This window comes from Notolepis coatsorum, assembly GCF_963971535.1.
Source record: "Notolepis coatsorum genome assembly, chromosome: 4".
Taxonomy (NCBI): domain Eukaryota; kingdom Metazoa; phylum Chordata; class Actinopteri; order Aulopiformes; family Paralepididae; genus Notolepis; species Notolepis coatsorum.
The window spans coordinates 74,090,682-74,108,342 of record NC_140168.1 but is presented as its reverse complement, the minus strand read 5'-3'; the positions used below and the strand labels follow the sequence as shown (position 1 = coordinate 74,108,342).

Here is a 17,661-nt window from a genome sequence, read left to right as displayed (position 1 = left end):
TTTTTGATTGAGTCCTCTCGATAATATATACATTGAAGACCACATCAATCCTCTGCCTTCTGGCTCCTCTGTGTTGGATTTGAGTCGGGAGTCAGGAGGACTAAGTGCGGGTTGAGAGAAGCTCTGCTCATTGCCCTTCATCTTCTGAACCATGCTCATGATATGACCAGTTTCTTCTTTGTCATCCTGTCATGGAACTGGGTCTTTTGGTCTTCAAGCCGATCCTGCTTGAAGGTCTTGTATGCTTCTGTGCCAATTTTGTGGGCATCAAGAAGGTCCCTTGCTACATCTGGAGGGGGAAGGGTACCTTGAAATGCTGACAAACTCACTTTCGCTTGGGTCAAAAGGGTTCGTCCAGTCATCTTCAACAAGCTTCACAACGGACTGTACATCTGCTTCATCTCTGGTGATTCTGGGCATCTGCAGGTCTGGGTTGCTGTGGTGGGACTGTCCACGTGCCACCATTGCTCTGAGCTGCTTGAGGAACATGCTGCAGGACTCAGAAGTCAGGTAGTTACCTCCGCACAGCAGCCCATTTCAGGCTGAAGCCCTTTGTGCCTCCTGCTGTCTGGGTATCTCCATTGACTGTTTCCTCAATGGTTTGATCCACAGAGGTCCCGCCAAAAGGATTCTGGCTACCAAGCTGGACACTGAAGCCACCCTGCATGAACTGCTGGTGCACCTCTGGATGATCAATGGGCATACGTGTCATTGTGGCATAGTAGTATGGTAGGAAACATGCATAATTCAGCTTGTCATAAGCAAAGCACCATGGGATCATAGCACGGCGTGATGCTAGGTGCAGCATCCAATCCCCCTATCTTGCTGCACGAAGGAAACCTAGCATGATCTCAGCCACATCGAGGTAAGACATCCATAAAGCTGCCAATGGGTGGCCATTCCTGAGGGAGCCGAGGTCTTCTTGGAACAGCCTGAGGATACGAGTGCAAGATGCATCATACATGAGCGCTTTGAAGGAGGCCTGGGACACTTTGTTGTGGAAAGTGGAGATCCTCTCAAGGGCTTCTTCCAGATGCTGAATCTCTATTCTGTGGTTGACTTTGATCCAAGGGAGAAACCCCTTCCAGGCTACCCTCATGATCTCCTCATACATGGCCGTGTGAAGCCTGACAGCACGGTTGTACTTGCGACCTTCCATCACAGCAGTGATGCTTCTGCAATCACTCCGGACTCCACACGCAAGTCACACAGGCCGGCATCCTGAAACCTCTTTCCCATGATTGATAAGAGGTTGCAGATGGTATGGAATGCTCCCATTATCAGTATGTTCTGGAACTTCATTTCCTTCCAAGTGGTTTCTGCTGCCATGGCGTAGAGTGCTTGATCAAAGACACAAACTATCTCCTCCAGTCCCAGGGTCTCCATGATGTTCATAGTTTCTTTTGGGTCAGGATTTCATCGACTGTGTCCTGCACCACATGCATGTCATTGTGGATGAGGATGTTGAGTCCAGTCCAACTGCTAATGGTTTTGTGTTGAATCCAGTCCAACTGCTGATGGTTTGGTGTTGAATCCAGTCCAACTGCTAATGGTTTTGTGTTGAATCCAGTCCAACTGCTGATGGTTTGGTGTTGAATCCAGTCCAACTGCTGATGGTTTGCTGTTGAATCCAGTCCAACTGCTAATGGTTTGGTGTTGAATCCAGTCCAACTGCTGATGGTTTGCTGTTGAATCCAGTCCAACTGCTAATGGTTTGGTGTTGAATCCAGTCCGACTGCTGATGGTTTGGTGTTGAATCCAGTCCAACTGCTAATGGTTTGGTCGTCTGATGACCTCCAAGTGGGCAGCCAGATCAAGGACCTTTCTGCAACTGCAAAGGTAATCTAAAGGTCATCGGTAGGCCTACTGGCACAAATATGCAGCACCATAAATGGTAAATGGCTGCTTTTTTATATAGCGCTTTTATCCAAAGCGCTTTACAATTTGTTACTCACATTTGACACATTCACTCACACACCGACGGCGGAGGCAACCAAAGGTGCCAATCTGCTCATCGGGAGCAATTAGGGGTTAAGTGTCTTGCTCAAGGACACATCGACACGCTGCCCGGGAGGAGCGGGAATCGAATCGGGAACCTCCGGATTGCCAGACGACTGCTCTACCTCCTGAGCCACTGTCGCCCCCCGTAGAATGCCCATTATTACAACAGGAATCTAGATACAAATTAACCTTCTAAGATCTGATGGAAATCCTGCCCAAACCAACATACACATATTAAAATGAGAATATCTCCAAAACGATAAGGGCTACAGGTAAACATATGGAACCTGGTGAAAGGTAAAACTTGTGAGATTACAAATGTGTCTAGAATAATGTAAATATGACCTAATTACTCTGCTGTGCATAGATACACAACAGAAAAAAATATGTTTGATTCCCGCCTATGCAGAATAAAAAAAAATAAAGTTTTAACAGCCTCATATTCATAAACAATAATACCATTGTTTCAGTTCATCAATATCTTAAGAACATATTGCATTGATTTAGGCAGCCTGAGTAGTCAACAAACCCCATAGTACCAAAAACAGGCACCATGCACAGTTCTCACATTTCCACTATAAGGGTCCAAATAGCCAATGCATGATTACCATATGCTGCCAGTCTACAATGGTCGTGCCAATAAATAATGTTTACTTATATGGGAAGAAAATATTAACACGAATTTGCCCACCTTTTTGATTGTGATCAGTGATCTGGCTCATGGACTAATACAGACGGACGCATGTTCTACGGGGGAAATTCAACCATTTACACAACTTTCTGCTCAGTTCTGTGTCTGCTGTTATCAAGTAGTAGGCTATGCTTAATTTCTTTGCTCTATTTTTAGCTAGGGGTCCAAAATTCGGAATATACTTTTTAATATCAAATACAACTTAACTTTTTTATTCTTAATTGTCACAACATTAAAAAAAAAAGTTTTACAATGAATGAGTTCCTTCCCTGCAAGTGTCCCATGATTCGTTGCGCGGGTTCCTTCAAGGCTACTACGACTATGCGTGCACCTCATGGTACCAAAGCACCTCAAAGGCGCTTAAAACAAAATTACAAACATCACAAAACAAACTGGTCAGACTACTACTTGACCTGAACCCCAGAACCCACCTCACCCCTGCCCACTTTGACAACCTAGGATGGCTTAGAGTAGACGACAGAGTACAGCAACTTGCAATGGGCCTGGTCTACAAGATACACTATACGACTAAGGTACCCATGTACATGTCAAAATACTTCCCAAAGGTCAGTGAATACCACAACCACTACACCAGAGGAAGCTCAACAAATCATGTTAAACCAAGATTCGACTCAAACAAGGGACTAAACACGTTTCGCAATTATGCCACATCAATGTGGAACGCCCTACCCAAAGCTGTAAAGGAATGTGAATCCCTACCCACATTCAAAACCGCTCTTAAAGAGCACCTACGGGAGGCTGCAATTCGAAACTGGCCACCGTAAACGCCCAAAACCCCCACCACCTCCTAATAGACAGTCTCCTCCCCACCGCATGTATATATTCCCTCCCCGCCGTATGTATATTTCACTCCCACCCACCCACCCCCTCCTAATGTACAGTCCCCTCCCCATCATATGTATAAATGTGGTAAATATTGAGTTGAATTTCATAAATAATAGGTGTGAATAATTAGGAAACCATAACATTATGCCTTGTATACTGTTTAAGCAGAAGTGGTTGCAGGGCTAAAGGAGGAATGAGACGCAGGGACAGTTGGATAGACAAAGGTCACACCTAATGTGACCAGATTAGTACTGTATGGTAATGGCCCAAAAGGTCAAAGAGTATTCACACCCCCCCCCCACCAGAGGACATCATGCCAGCCCCCACTCGTGAGACAAGACCCAACACAGCGACCACACGGACGGGGGCCACCGGCGGAACCCCTCTGTGCTCAGCGGGGGACCACACCGACGGGGGCCACCGACGGGCCCCCTCTGTCTCTGTCCCATCGCGTCGCCACGGCCCGGAGGTGGGGGCTGCCAGCCCCCACAGGAGATCGCCCACAGGAGACGCATGATTGGATCAACTGTGTTGGTGAACTGTATTCTATTATTGGCTAGAAATTATAGTATATAGGAGGAGACAAATTGGTAATTCGAGAGCCCCAGACCAGACCGACCCCAGGGGTCTGTGGGCTCCACCGCTCCTTCCACCAGAGAGACTGACTGATGCATTTTATGTGAGTAAATACATGGGAAAACACCATTTGTTGTTTAAAGTTTAGTGTAAATCCTTAATGTCTGAAACCAGATTTACTCATGTATAATGTGTGCAGCATGGTCAATGTATGTTCAAATTATGTTACCAAGTGACTGTTTATGTACATTATTGAGGTTTGAGAATGCAAACCTGATTGTAATTTCTGTACACAGATAGCCCTGTTAATGTTTTCTGATAATCTTTTGTCCTATTCACCTTGGTCTCCTGGCTCTGATCAAATAAATGTTGAATTGGACTATAGTTCATGGTTTGTCTGGCCTACACGTTTATTCCTCATCTGCTTAATTCAGATGAGGAGATCAACAATTCTATCACGTATGATCCCTTTCTCCTCCTTCCAGATAATCAATCTCATTTGTACTGTACTACAATAACCTCAAATTATTGTAGAGTTCTGTGGGAATTTACCACATATACTCTGTCAGGATCTAGGGGTAACAGTACTGTATATTTGAATACCGTTTATGTCACAAATGTATCAGTACTAAATACCTATATGTCCCTAAGTCCCTATGCCATAAATATCATGTATGTTGTGTATGTCATAAATGTCTATATGAATTGAAAATGGGGGACCCTGATGGAAACAAGACAAACGTCTTTCTCAGGTCTGCATCCCCTTAACAATTGTGTGTATTGAGCCGTACTGTATTGTACCCATTCTGCAATCTGTTAAATAAAGTTTTCATTCATTCAATCGGCGCTTCTCCGGCACTGCAGATATACCCTATTACCTTCTCCGGCACTGCAGCGATCCAGTGGCGCTACGGCGAGCCGTGCGGGTCATCTCATTTGTAGTTCTTGACTTCAGAGCAGCAGGGTTATCAACACAGCACGACGTGAGTTTGCTGGGCTTAACATGCAAAGTTACTTCTCCGTCAATAATGAGCTAGCTAAGTACTTACAGTAGTTTAGTACGGGAGCTGTACGAAGCTTTAATAACCACATTATCATGTAAAGTTATATTATGGTAGCCAGCTGTCTGACTAGCTAGTTGTTGGTGTTTCGCTTGTAACTTGTGTTCTGTCACCGCTTTGATGAGGAGAGAGAGAGCGGAGTCAGAAAGCTTAGCTAGCTCGCTACCAATACACTTTACAGTTGGATGCAAACAGACAGACCATGCTTTATGTTAAATGTCGCTGTGCTCTTTTTCAGGGTTAGCTAACTAAACTCTGACTACTAACGTTAGATAGATAGACTGAGGGTATTCTATTAGCTAGCTAACGTTAGTTGGCTACAGTCAGTGTGCAGCGTTGCTGCTTGGCTCTCATTGATTGATTGATTGATTGATTGAAAAGTTTATTAACAGATTGCAGAATGGGTACAGTACAGTACAGCTCAATACATACAATTGTTAAGAGGATGCAGACCTGAGAAAGACTTTCGTCTTGTTTCCATCAGGGTCCCCCATTTTCAATTCATCATATGACACACATGACATACAGATAGACAGTACTGCTACATCTATACATTTATGACATACCAGATTTTCAAATACAGTACTGTTTGTGATACTAAAAAAATCCAGAAGAAGAGTATATACATTTGACATAGAAACTGTGCATTGGGGGAGGTTGGGTAGGTGGGGTGGGGCTGTACATTGGAGGTGGGGGGGGGGGGGGGGGGTGGGGTTGGGTGGGGCTGTACATTGGAATAGCCATGCTTGGTCTTTATTGTACAACTGGGTTAGGACATTTGTAGGGGCCAGTTTTGAATTGCAGTCTCCCGTAGGTGTTCTTTGAGAGTGTTTTTGAAGGTGGGTAGTGATTTACATTCCTTTACAGCTTTGGGTAGGGCGTTCCACATTGTTGTGGCATAATTGCGAAACGTGTTTAGTCCCTTGTTTGAGCCGAATCTGGGTTTTACATGATTTGTGGAGCTCCCTCTGGTGTTGTGATCGTGGTATTCACTGACCTTTGGGAAGTATTTTGACATGTACATGGGTACCTTGGTCGTGTAGTGTATCTTGTAGACCAGGCCTATTGCAAGTTGCTGTACTCTGTCGTCTACTCTAAGCCATCCTAGGTTGGCAAAGTGTGCAGGGGTGAGGTGGGTTCTAGGAGTCAGGTCAAGCAGTAGTCTGACTAGTTTGTTTTGAGATGTTTGTAATTTGGTTTTTAGTGCCTTTGAGGTGCTTTGGTACCATGAGGTGCAAGCATAGTCATAGTACCCTTGAATGAGTGCTCCTGCCAGAGTCTTCAGGGTATTCTTGTTTACCAGGGAGGAGATCCGGTACAAGAATCGAGTTCGTTGATTGACTTTTTTTATTACATTGGATGCCATTTTGTCACAGGAAAGATTAGCCTCTAGGATGGAACCCAGGTAGGTAATTTCATCTTTCCTTGTGACAATATTGTCACCCACTGTAACTGAGAAGCCGTCTGTTTTGCTGAGTTTGTTATTTGAACCGAAGAGAATGGACTCTGTTTTGCCCATGTGTAATGATAGTTTGTTGTCGGCGAGCCATATGCAGATTTTGCCTAGTTCCGAGCTGAGGGTTTTTTCAACCTGTAACTTGTTCTTGTCAGAGACCAGCAGGGCTGAGTCGTCCGCAAACAGGAACAAGTTGCAGTCACAAGCTGACGACATGTCATTTGCATAAATTAGGAACAGTAGTGGTCCTAGTATGCTTCCTTGTGGATGCCCTGTCTGTCATCATGACAGACAGGGCACCAACACCATGACAGGACCAACCCATCTGGGTTCGGTGGTTCTCAACGAGGGGTCTTTGAGGAAGTTTGAGGATTACCCCAGAAAAATTTGGAATAGTTTAATTTCACTATTTAATTCAGTAGAAGATAGAGTCCAATAAGATAATGTATAACAGTGACTACTTTAACCACAGGTGTCACATGTGTTATCTGACCTACACCTACAGTATAGACTGTATAGTATTCAGGAATAAATAAATACATCCCAAAATACTACTAGCCTAAACATTTAATTTGGCTATAAAGCCCAGCCCTAGTACTAGCCTTATAGCCATATATATAATTTAGATATAAAGCCCAGCCCTAGTACTAGCCTATAGATTTTATTTGGCTATAAAGCCCAGCCCTAGTACTAGCCTATAGATTTAATTTGGCTATAAAGCCCAGCCCTAGTACTAGCCTATAGATTTTATTTGGCTATAAAGCCCAGCCCTAGTACTAGCCTATAGATTTAATTTAGATATAAAGCCCAGCCCTAGTAGTACTAGCCTATAGATTTAATTTGGCTATAAAGCCCAGCCCTAGTACTAGCCTTATAGCCATATATATAATTTAGATATAAAGCCCAGCCCTAGTACTAGCCTATAGATTTAATTTGGCTATGAAGCCCAGCCCTAGTACTAGCCTATAGATTTAATTTGGCTATAAAGCCCAGCCCTAGTACTAGCCTATAGATTTAATTTGGCTATACAGCCCAGCCCTAGTACTAGCCTATAGATTTAATTTGGCTATAAAGCCCAGCCCTAGACACTAGCCTATAGATTTAGTCCCCATCAATGTCTGATATGAAATAGCTTTCTCAAGCGTTCTCTCAGCTTTGGGTTTTATGATAAAGGAACACAAGACAGTGTAGTCAGCAGATTTGTAGTAGGAGGGCGTGGCGTTTGTCTTTTCATAAAAGCACTGGAGCTGTTGGCCAGTTCCTCTTGTCTGTTCTCACAGCACGTTGCCTGCTTCCCACAGACTCCGTTTTCCGGTCAAAGATGGCTCACCTTCCAGCCCTTTTCAAATATGTGGATGAACACCAGGATGTCTACGTCGAGGTGAGATCACTCTCCGTTTTCGATCACTCTCCGTTTTCGATCTCCTTATTTATTGTTGACTTGTGTGGTATTAAGGGTCAGGAAGGATACTGTCGACGTCACAGATTACCACGACAGTGGCTCAGGAGGTAGAGCAGTCGTCTGGCAATCCGGAGGTTCCGGGTTAGATTCCCGCTCCTCCCGGGCAGCGTGTCGATGTGTCCTTGAGCAAGACACTTAACCCCTAATTGCTCCCGATGAGCAGGTTGGCACCTTGCATGGTTGCCTCCACCGTCGGTGTGTGAATGTGTGAGTGAATGGGTAAAATGTGAGTAACAAATTGTAAAGCGCTTTGGATAAAAGCACTATATAAAAAAGCAGCCATTACTTGAAAAAGTATTTCCTAAGAAAGTATCATGGTATTTCTGATGATCCGTTGATGGTAGTGACCAAAACAAAAAGATGGAAATACCATGACATTACCGTGGGGGTTATTTAAGCACTTAAAGGTGGTTACCATGCCATGATGCATAACTTGGTAGTAAAATGGTCAATTATTTATGCAATGGCTGGTACCATGGTAAAACTGAAATTACTGTCATACTACCATGATACTTTTTCATAAGGCATGTTGTGATCATCACGCATAAGTATTAGCCTATTTCAATGTGTGTGAAATGTTTGTATCTATAATATTAGTGTCAATATGCCTTTTGATAGTAAGATTATAGATTAGATTTTATTCAAATGTATTGTACTAATCGTACAGCAGTATAAGGTTCAGAGTGCATACCTTATCTCCCCAACCCTGATGGTGTTTGGATGTTTGCTGGTCCCTGCTGTAGCTTAGGCCTACATCATGTTACGGTCAGGGACCACCAGTTTTGCTATGTCACCATAGGCCAATGTAGAGCCAGCATCTTACAAATTCTAGTCATACATAGACATGATAAAAAGCCCCCTGACTTGATTATGAAATGTATTGACACACACACACACACACACACACACACACACACACTTACTCTCTGACCACACTGCACTTTGAGATGTGTTGACGAGACAAGTTTTGAGTTTCACTTCGAATGGAACTTCATCTCAAGTGAGAGCATTGAAGTCCCAAGACTCAGTCCAGTTGTAAAACGGGACGTTCCTGGCTTTCATTTTATTAAAGCTGACAATACAGAATGTATTTGACCATCTCAAACTTCTTCTTCTTCTTCTTCTTCTTCTTCTTCTTCTTCTTCTTCTTCTTCTTCTTCTTCTTCTTCTTCTTCTTCTTCTTCTTCTTCTTCTTCTTCTTCTTCTTCTTCTTCTTCTTCTTCTTCTTCTTCTTCTTCTTCTTCTTCTTCTTCTTCTTCTTCTTCTTCTTCTTCTTCTTCTTCTTCTTCTTCTTCTTCTTCTTCTTCTTCTTCTTCTTCTTCTTCTTCTTCTTCTTCTTCTTCTTCTTCTTCTTCTTCTTCTTCTTCTTCTTCTTCTTCTTCTTCTTCTTCTTCTTCTTCTTCTTCTTCTTCTTCTTCTTCTTATTATTATTATCTCAAACTTGTAAACGTGTAGTGCTGGGTGGTATAACCAAATATCAAGGTGCACCGTCATGGATCCTTAAAATATATATATTTTTTTATTATACCATCATCCACAATACACACATTATGTATATTTTTAAGTTCATAAAAAAAAATTCCTTGCTGTAGTATTTTAATAAGTAAAATAAAATAGACAATTTTTTATTAAATAGCACCATGACGATTATTACAACATAGTGACATAAAAATGTCTGTCACATGTGGTCAGAAACACATACAACTAGAAAGTTGCGCTCAGTAGAGTGTAAATCTCCACCAGGTAGCACGCCGGGGACACAGACAGGCAAAATCACTGACTGTTCTGCTTATAGTTATTAGCATTCGCAAAAACACTGACCGACAGAGACACTTAGCACTCTCCGAGATTAGCTCTGGATAGACACACACATACATACATACATACATACATACATACATACATACATACATACATACATACATACATACATACATACATACATACATACATGCATGCATACATACATACATACATACATACATACATACATACATACATACATACATACATACATACATACATACATACATACATACATACATACATACGCATTCCAAACTGGATACAATGTTGAATCCTTGGGACAAAGAACCATATAGGCCTAGACTAAGTCTGTTTTTGAAGTTTTTATACAAACAATATTTTCAAACTGTATCTAAAGATGGCAAGTTAGAGTGTTGTGTTCATTCATAGTTAAAGACAGTTGAGGTTGTAGGTTGAGTACTTTATTATCTAAAGATGGTAAATTAGTGTTGTGTTCATTCATAGTTAAAGACAGTTGAGGTTGTAGGTTGAGTACTGTATTATCTAAATATGGTAAGTTAGAGTGTTGTGTTAAATACTCAGAAATACATTGGCTGTCCAAACAACATAAAAAGGGACTTCTCAAGGGTTCAATGACAGGGTTGTCTGTGTTTAAACCCAAATGACAGTGTTTCACAGATAAACTTGTCTTAAAATTGGCTGGAGTATCCATTTTTTTAAATGAAAAATGCTCCTGCTTTGTCTGCTCCGCAGCGCTTGGCCCAGTGGGTTGCGGTACAGAGTGTGTCCGCCTGGCCCGAGAAGCGTGGGGAGATCAAGAAGATGATGGAGCTGGCCGCCAAAGACATCGAGAGGCTGGGGGGCACAGTGGAGATGGTGGACATCGGCAAACAGATGGTGGGATTATAGTTATTTGTTATAATAATGATAATAATGATCAACTTTATTTGTATAGCACCTTTCATACAAGAATTACAGCCCAAAGTGCTTTACAGCAGTAAAATAGACATATAATGAACATAAAATAGACAGACTAAAAGCAATGCAGATAATAATAATACAAATATTGATTGTTAAGAACCAAACTGACAATTGCGTTGAAACAAATATAACAAATATAACCTACACAGAGTCTTTCTTCCTGTTTGATACCCACACAGTTTAAAATATGACAATCTTTCTTCCTTTGTACTAGATTTTGTAGCCTGTGTTTGGTTTCTCTTAGTAGTTATTATATCGTTAGTAGTTAGTTATTATATCTCTGAACGACAGATTCATCCTGACTGCTGCAGTGGTGGCAGATCCTAGGTGTGATAACTCCAATAGCTTTCATTCAAATTCTTTCTAATTTGCGGTGCACGTTCATGACCCATAGAGGAAGAACTCTGCAAGACCTCCTTCTCAGGAACATCTCATCTCGGGAACATCTCATATCAGTAACATTGCCAAACTCCGTCCCACACTCACTCTGGCAGATGTGGAAAAGCTTGTCCACGCCTATTGCAATGCACTCCTCTCGCCTATTGCAAAGATTCCTAGCAAGAACATCCAGAAGCTTCCAAAACTGCACTGCTAGGATCCTGATGAGGTTGCGTAAATACGACCACATCACCTACATCCTTAAATCACTCCATAGTTTGAGAACCGCTGATTTAGATGGTAGGACAGGAAGCAGTCATGAAATTGTTGAAATAAATGTTCTTTTCTGATATTTCTGATGACTGGAATATCGTATTTATATCACATGGGTCGAACAAAACTCAACGTTATTGCCATACAATACAACATATACCTTTCTGTGAACGTCTAGGAAAAAAACGCTTCTCAATCCCGTGATTTTTGACACAGCTATCACCATTATACAAAAGTAACTGTACTGGTGGTACTAAATCTGCCATTGGAAAGAGGAAATCTGTGCCGATCCATAGACGTATCACTTGGCCATAATAAGGTAATTTATAGGCCTGATATTCTATATTCATATTTAATATAGCATGTGTCCAGATGGCAAAATTCAGTACTATATCTACAAAAAACCCTGTAAATGATCTGCCCTTTGTTCATTTACTTAGCTTTTTAGTACACTTGATCTCAAGAAGGTGCCGAATGAGCTCCGTGCCATCTTTTTGCTTTTGGTCAATGTTAGCATGGTGTTATTCACTGTCAAAGATGGAAGAAATAACTAATAATAATAATTTATATTCTCCTTTTTAGTTCATTACAATCTACAATCTTAGGAACATGCACAATATTTCTGACACTGGGAATAGATTCACTGAGGTCCATAGATGTCCCTATATACCAAGAACATGCAAATGGTCCTTGTAGAAGTCGAGCAATCTTCCATTTACTTGGGTATGTACTTTTAGGCAAATTGGCTAGGGCTTAACAGGTTAACTACAAATATAAATGTCTGCCAAGCTTGTTCTTCAATTTAGATGGCAGTATTCTATTTCACTATATACTGTAGATTACCGTTGGTCCTCTTATCCGTTAATACTTGCTCAACCGAGAGTAGGTGAGTGGTATTTAGTTTCCTGGCTTTTGCAATAATTCCACCATCAGCCAATGAAATGATTGTTGTTCATCATGGTTTCATCTACCTACACATGTTCCCTTTGTGCCAAGATGGGAGCACACGGTTACCCTGGATGATTAAATCCAGTCTTAATCCTGCGCCTCAATCCTGCACCTGCATTCCAGAGTTAACTAGATGCAAATTAGCAAGATAATCCTGATACTGCAGATGTCATATTTGCCAGGACTAGTTAAACTTCAATAGAACAGGCCCATGACTAGTTAAACTTTAATATAACATGCCCATGGCTAGTTAAACTTCAATAGAGCAGGCCCAGGACTAGTTAAACTTCAACAGAACAGGCCTCTTCTCTGTCCATTCATTATGTCATTGTCCTCCTCCTATTAGCTTCCCTCTGGAGAGGAGATCCCCCTGCCCCCCATCGTCCTGGGTTGCTTGGGCTCCGACCCGGGAAAGAAGACGGTGTGTATCTACGGTCACCTCGACGTCCAGCCGGCCACTATCGATGATGGCTGGGACACGGAGCCTTTCACTTTGGTGGAGAAAGATGGTGAGAGATCCCTTCTATCCTATTCTATTCTATTCAATCAAAGTAAAGGTAAATGGTACAGTTATGAATTAGGGCCGGATAAAATATTCAACATCGAATAATTTAATTTGAATTGAATCAAATTGATTGATCTTTTAATCTATGACTTTTCAGTGGATGTGTGAAGATCTTCATTGAATGTTATTTCCAGTGTTTGTTTTGCGCAGTTTCTGCTGAAGTATCATCATTATCATCATCATCATCATCATCATCATCATCATTATCATCAAACCTTTATTAGAGCTTGTAGAACATTGAGGTTGTCCTCATTTACAATGATAATGAGAAAACGGAAAGCTAAAATAATTGAGACTAATACAATTAAAAGTAGTAACGCAACAAGATAAAAACAAAGAACCAGCTAAATCAGTTAGAGACTGATACACGGTGGTTAGTCATCATGGTTTTGAACAGTGCATAGGTTGGGAGAGTATTGATCTTTAACCCTTTAATCGCCAAGGACGACTTTAGACGTCATTGCTCGCCATGCTTAATCTGCCAATGACGTCGTACAGCGTCTTTGAGATCAATATTTCAAAAATCTGTCATGGCAATCATATTTCACCCACGGAGACTTGAGACTTGCTGTTGATCTCCTCTCAACTCTCCAACGGTTCAAGACCACCATCTGGTGGCCGATCTGCGAATCGCCAAAACCGGAAGTGAGCGGCCGGAAGTGGTGCTCACCCATATTTCGTCCGGCCACTCGCTATCGCTCGCGGGACTCCAGCTTGATACACTGGATCAGGGTTTCCGTTAGAATTATTTTTTTGCAGGTCCGAGTGTCCGGTAGATTTCAATCTACCGGACAAATGGGATAAATTCCGGTCAGAGTTTATATTGAGCTTAAAAACAATTGATAGGCCTATATAAAGAATGACATCATCAAGGCATTTATAATATTTTAACTTAAAACTATGCTACTTTTGCGTATATACAGTCATTAATATATTCCAAATAAAATAAGTCCCTCGAGACTGCGTGCTGCTGCCGACTTGAGGTGTCGGTGGGCAGTCTGCCCGACCTTAATAAACAGCAGTCTGTTATAATCACATTTTTATGAGCTAACGAATTCCGTTATATTGGACATTTGTATTAATTATATCAAGCGAAGAACTGAGAAATTTGGCAGAGAGACGGCAACATTATTGTGGGTTTGCGTGATGTATATCTCCAATTCTCCACCTCCCAACGACTTGGTGCTGGTCATAATGTCCGGTGAAAACAACTCCCTCCAAGCACAACTTGACCACCCGAACCGTACCAAAACAGGCCAAAATTAAATAGCCCATGCGACGAACGATTCATTACATTCGTTTCATCGTTGCTCCACCAAGCAGCCGGTCCAACAATATCAGCGCGAGCCGGCCAGCCGCCTGCAGTTAGTTTGCAAGAAGCATCCAGCTGCAGACCCGCAGAGCAGCTTTCCAGGTCTGGGGACCGCACTGTGCCAGCAAAGCTGGTGGGTTCTGTGGGTCTGCAGCTGCATGCCTTCCGCAAATCCAGCAGCAAGCTCTCACTGACACAGCGTCGTCATTACCACCGTGATCATTATATGATTTTCTGTACCCGCAAAAAGCTAAAACAGAAGGCCGGCTGTCACAAAACAGTCACATCTAGAGACCTCAAAACTTACTCTAGAGAGGCCTTTAACCTAGAACTGGGGAGCTTGGACTGGTCAGATGAGCTCAGTGGTACACAGGTTGAAGAAGCATGGCTTGGATTCAAAACCAAATTCACAGCAATACTCAACAACATGGCACCGATAAGAACCACCAGGGTTAAAAATCGCGCTGAGGCATGGATGCACACTGAAATACTGGCCGCTATGAAAACCAGAGACAAAAAATGCTCTGAACTTCATAAAAGTCAGACAAAGCTTTCCAAAAGCTCAAACAGTGAACTCCAAGCCCACGTGGTTGAACTAAAAATCCAAAGAAACAGACTAAGAAATGACGTAAACACCATGATCAGAACCGCAAAAAAAAATTTCATCAACGACAAAACTGAGGAAAACAAAAACAAACCCTGCGAACTTTGGAAATTACTCAATAATCAACTAGGCTGCAGTAAAAAACTTAAAACCAGATTCTCAAACATAAACATAAAGACGGACAACACGCTCATCACAGACAAGCTGGATGTAGCCAATTACTTAAACATCTTCTTCACAAACATAGCCACAACACTGGTAAACAAACTACCCTCCCACTCAGGGCATTATGGGGTAGAACACATAGTAGCATACTACAAAAACCTAGGGGTCCACAAAGACGACTTCAAACTTGAAATGGTAACAACCGATGAGGTACTCAAAAAATTGAGCGCCCTCCAACCTAACAAGGCCACTGGCCATGACAACATCCCCTCCAAATTCCTCAGAGACGCAGCAGCCGCCATCACCCCAGTCATCACACACATAATAAACCTCTCTATAAGACAGGGGCACGTCCCCAAGGACTTCAAAATTGCGAGAGTGACCCCTCTACACAAAAAGGGCAGCAAATTAGACCCAGGCAACTACCGCCCTGTTTCTATTATTACCTCCATCTCGAAAGTCATGGAGAAAATAGTCTACGAACAGGTCGAAAAGTACCTGGCGGAAAAAAACCTAATCTACGAATTCCAATCTGGCTTCAGAACGTCCCACTCCACTGACACATGCCTCCTCTATTTGAACGACCACATCAAACAAGAGGTGGACGCTGGCAAATACTGCGGCATGGTCATGCTGGACCTACAAAAGGCCTTCGACACTGTCAATCACTCCATTCTAATGGACAAGCTAAAAGCAATTGGTTTTGATAGCCTATCAGTGAGCTGGATGCAATCCTACCTGGAGGGGAGAGAACAGATGGTAGAGGTAAACGGTACTCTATCCCCCCCCCCTCACAGTGAGCTGTGGTGTTCCACAAGGAAGCATACTAGGACCGCTACTCTTCCTAATTTATGCAAATGACATGTCGTCAGCCTGTGACTGCAACTTGTTCCTGTTTGCGGACGACTCAGCCCTGCTGGTCTCTGACAAGAACAAATTGCAGGTTGAAAAAACCCTCAGCACGGAACTAGGCAAAATCTGCATATGGCTCGCTGATAACAAACTATCATTACACATGGGCAAAACAGAGTCCATTCTCTTCGGTTCAAATAACAAACTCAGCAAGACCGACGGATTCTCAGTTACAGTGGGTGACAATATTGTCACAAGGAAAGACGAAATTACCTACCTGGGTTCCATCCTAGAGGCAAATCTTTCCTGTGACAAAATGGCATCCAATGTAATAAAAAAAGTCAACCAACGAACTAGATTCTTGTACCGGATCTCCTCTCTGGTAAACAAGAATACCCTGAAGACTCTGGCAGGAGCACTCATTCAAGGGTACTATGACTATGCGTGCACCTCATGGTACCAAAGCACCTCAAAGGCGCTTAAAACAAAATTACAAACATCACAAAACAAACTGGTCAGACTACTACTTGACCTGAACCCCAGAACCCACCTCACCCCTGCCCACTTTGCCAACCTAGGATGGCTTAGAGTAGACGACAGAGTACAGCAACTTGCAATGGGCCTGGTCTACAAGATACACTATACGACCGGGGTGCCCATGTACATGTCAAAATACTTCCCAAAGGTCAGTGAATACCACAACCACTACACCAGAGGAAGCTCAACAAATCATGTTAAACCCAGATTCGGCTCAAACAAGGGACTAAACACGTTTCGCAATTATGCCACAACAATGTGGAACGCCCTACCCAAAGCTGTAAAGGAATGTGAATCCCTGCCCACATTCAAAACCGCCCTTAAAGAGCACCTACGGGAGGCTGCAATTCGAAACTGGCCACCGTAAATGCCCAAAACCCCCACCACCTCCTAATAGACAGTCTCCTCCCCACCGCATGTATATATTCCCTCCCCGCCGTATGTATATTTCCCTCCCACCCACCCACCCCCTCCTAATGTACAGTCCCCTCCCCATCATATGTATATACTCTGTCAGGATCTAGGGGTAACAGTACTGTATATTTGAATACCGCCTATGTCACAAATGTATCAGTACTAAATACCTATATGTCCCTATGCCATAAATGTCATGTATGTTGTGTATGTCATAAATGTCTATATGAATTGAAAATGGGGGACCCTGATGGAAACAAGACAAACGTCTTTCTCAGGTCTGCATCCCCTTAACAATTGTATGTATTGAGCCGTACTGTATTGTACCCATTCTGCAATCTGTTAAATAAAGTTTTCATTCATTCATTCATACCAGACCGGCTGCTTGGCGAAGCAACGACAACAAACGCAATGATTGTTTCGTTCATCGCATAGGCCACCCAACTTCAGCCCATCCAAATACAATTCAAATAATCAAACTGTGCCCAGAGGGAACTATTTTCACCGGACACTATGACCGGAGAGATTAAATTTGTCGGACTTCAACAGATTTTGCCGGCCAAATACCGGTAATTACCGGCTAACGGAAACGCTGCACTGGATAGCGATCCGTTGCCAATAACTCGATAAACAACATGATTTGGACGTATAATTATAGTATTATACAACCTGGAAATGGATCGCATATATCAACATCCCATAATAGCGATCTTTCTGCTCCACGCTGATCACCCAACGGTCAGAGGAAGCTGCGGTGAGTTTCAGCGTGTTT

The 17,661-nt window shown here is 42.5% G+C and overlaps 1 protein-coding gene across 1 annotated transcript in view; it reads left to right on the top strand.

Annotated features, from left to right (window-relative positions):
- The first annotated feature begins 5,076 nt into the window (after positions 1-5,076).
- Positions 5,077-17,661, top strand: part of LOC311226820 (cytosolic non-specific dipeptidase-like) — a 46,629-nt gene continuing 34,044 nt past the window's right edge. Inside the window, exons 1-4 of the mRNA XM_084312230.1 lie at positions 5,077-5,097; positions 7,933-8,012; positions 10,614-10,757; positions 12,787-12,949. Of these exons, the coding sequence (XP_084168356.1) occupies positions 7,953-8,012; positions 10,614-10,757; positions 12,787-12,949 (367 nt within the window). The 5' untranslated portion in view covers positions 5,077-5,097; positions 7,933-7,952. The remainder of the gene's footprint in view (positions 5,098-7,932; positions 8,013-10,613; positions 10,758-12,786; positions 12,950-17,661) is intronic.